Below are 2,500 nucleotides of genomic sequence, written 5' to 3'. Positions count from 1 at the left end.
GGAGGAGGAGGAATAATGGTCTGGGGCTGTTTTTCATGGTTCGCGCCCCTTAGCTCCAGTGAAGGAAAATCTTAACGCTACAGAACACAATGAAATTCTAGCAACAGTTTGGGGAAGGCCTTTTCTTGTTTCAGCATGAAGATGCCCCCATGCACAAAGCGAGGTCCATACAGAAATGGTTTGTCGAGATCGCTGTGGAATAACTTGACTGGACGACACAGAGCCCTGAGCTCAACCCCATCGAACACCTTTGGGATGAATTGGAATGCCGACTGCGAGCCAGGTCTAATCGCCCAACATCAGTGCCCGACCTCACTACTTCTCCTGGCTGAATGGAAGCAAGTCCCCTCAGCAATGTTCCAACATCTAGTGGAAATCCTTCCCAGAAGAGTGGAGGCTGTTATAGCAGCAATGTTCCAACATCTAGTGGAAAGCCTTCCCAGAAGAGGTGGAGGCTGTTATAGCAGCAATGTTCCAACATCTAGTGGAAAGCCTTCCCAGAAGAGTGGAGGCTGTTATAGCAGCAATGTTCCAACATCTAGTGGAAAGCCTTCCCAGAAGAGTGGAGGCTGTTATAGCAGCAATGTTCCAACATCTAGTGGAAAGCCTTCCCAGAAGAGTGGAGGCTGTTATAGCAGCAATGTTCCAACATCTAGTGGAAAGCCTTCCCAGAAGAGTCTGTTATAGCAGCAATGTTCCAACATCTAGTGGAAAGCCTTCCCAGAAGAGTGGAGGCTGTTATAGCAGCAATGTTCCAACATCTAGTGGAAAGCCTTCCCAGAAGAGTGGAGGCTGTTATAGCAGCAAAGGGGGGAACAACTCCATATTAATGTCCATGGTTTTGGAATAAGATACTCGACGAGCAGTTGTCCACATACTTTTGGTTATGTAGTGTGTATATATATATATGTATGTGTTATTGTGCTTCCTGTCAGAAAGCGGGGCCACGTGGACAGGCTGCGTGCGGAGGAGAAGTGGCAGAGCAGAGCCCGTCTCACTGAGACATCATTCAGCTTCCTGGAGGCACAGGAAAGCGGGGAGTTGCCTCGGTTACCAATTGACGGACAGGTCCAGGAGGAAGAGGATTCACACTTTCAGAGGCCGCAGGTTTGTTGTTGTTGGGTGTTGTTCATTTCATTTGATTTACAATGAACGGCATTGTGATGTAGGGGATTCTATTAGATGTTTATTGGACAGCATTGTGATGTAGGTGATTCTATTAGATGTTTATTGAACAGCATTGTGATGTAGGTGATTCTATTAGATGTTTATTGGACAGCATTGTGATGTAGGTGATTCTATTAGATGTTTATTGAACAGCATTGTGATGTAGGTGATTCTATTAGATGTTTATTCAACAACATTGTGATGTAGGTGATTCTATTAGATGTTTATTGAACAACATTGTGATGTAGGTGATTCTATTAGATGTTTATTGGACAGCATTGTGATGTAGGTGATTCTATTAGATGTTTATTGGACAGCATTGTGATGTAGGTGATTCTATTAGATGTTTATTGGACAGCATTGTGATGTAGGTGATTCTATTAGATGTTTATTGGACAACATTGTGATGTAGGTGATTCTATTAGATGTTTATTGGACAGCATTGTGATGTAGGTGATTCTATTAGATGTTTATTGAACAGCATTGTGATGTAGGTGATTCTATTAGATGTTTATTGGACGACATTGTGATGTAGGTGATTCTATTAGATGTTTATTGAACAGACATTGTGATGTAGGTGATTCTATTAGATGTTTATTGGACGACATTGTGATGTAGGTGATTCTATTAGATGTTTATTGGACAGCATTGTGATGTAGGTGATTCTATTAGATGTTTATTGGACAACATTGTGATGTAGGTGATTCTATTAGATGTTTATTGAACAGCATTGTGATGTAGGTGATTCTATTAGATGTTTATTCAACAACATTGTGATGTAGGTGATTCTATTAGATGTTTATTGAACAGCATTGTGATGTAGGTGATTCTATTAGATGTTTATTGAACAGCATTGTGATGTAGGTGATTCTATTAGATGTTTATTGAACAACATTGTGATGTAGGTGATTCTATTAGATGTTTATTGAACAGCATTGTGATGTAGGTGATTCTATTAGATGTTTATTCAACAACATTGTGATGTAGGTGATTCTATTAGATGTTTATTGAACAGCATTGTGATGTAGGTGATTCTATTAGATGTTTATTCAACAACATTGTGATGTAGGTGATTCTATTAGATGTTTATTCAACAACATTGTGATGTAGGTGATTCTATTAGATGTTTATTGAACAGCATTGTGATGTAGGTGATGTAGTTGATGTTTTGTAGCTCAGTTTGACTACATGTTGGTGAATAACAGACTGTGAACTGTAGTGTAATGTATAACAGTCTAATGTAGTGTAATGTTTAATGTGAACAGTCTAATGTAGTGTAATGTAGTGTAGTCTAATGTAATGTAATCCTGCTATAATACAACAACAAACCTAA

At 39.6% G+C, this 2,500-nt stretch overlaps 1 protein-coding gene across 1 annotated transcript in view; it reads left to right on the top strand.

Moving 5' to 3' along the window:
* Positions 1 to 2,500, top strand: part of LOC124018427 (breast cancer anti-estrogen resistance protein 3 homolog) — a 35,863-nt gene that overhangs the window by 29,571 nt on the left and 3,792 nt on the right. The window contains exon 16 of the mRNA XM_046333735.1: positions 936 to 1,107. Within this exon, the coding sequence (XP_046189691.1) occupies positions 936 to 1,107 (172 nt within the window). The remainder of the gene's footprint in view (positions 1 to 935; positions 1,108 to 2,500) is intronic.

Source organism: Oncorhynchus gorbuscha, unplaced genomic scaffold (genome assembly GCF_021184085.1).
Source record: "Oncorhynchus gorbuscha isolate QuinsamMale2020 ecotype Even-year unplaced genomic scaffold, OgorEven_v1.0 Un_scaffold_510, whole genome shotgun sequence".
In the NCBI taxonomy this organism is placed as follows: domain Eukaryota; kingdom Metazoa; phylum Chordata; class Actinopteri; order Salmoniformes; family Salmonidae; genus Oncorhynchus; species Oncorhynchus gorbuscha.
Note: the sequence above shows the minus strand (reverse complement) of the source record. Positions and strands in the feature narration are given on the sequence as shown.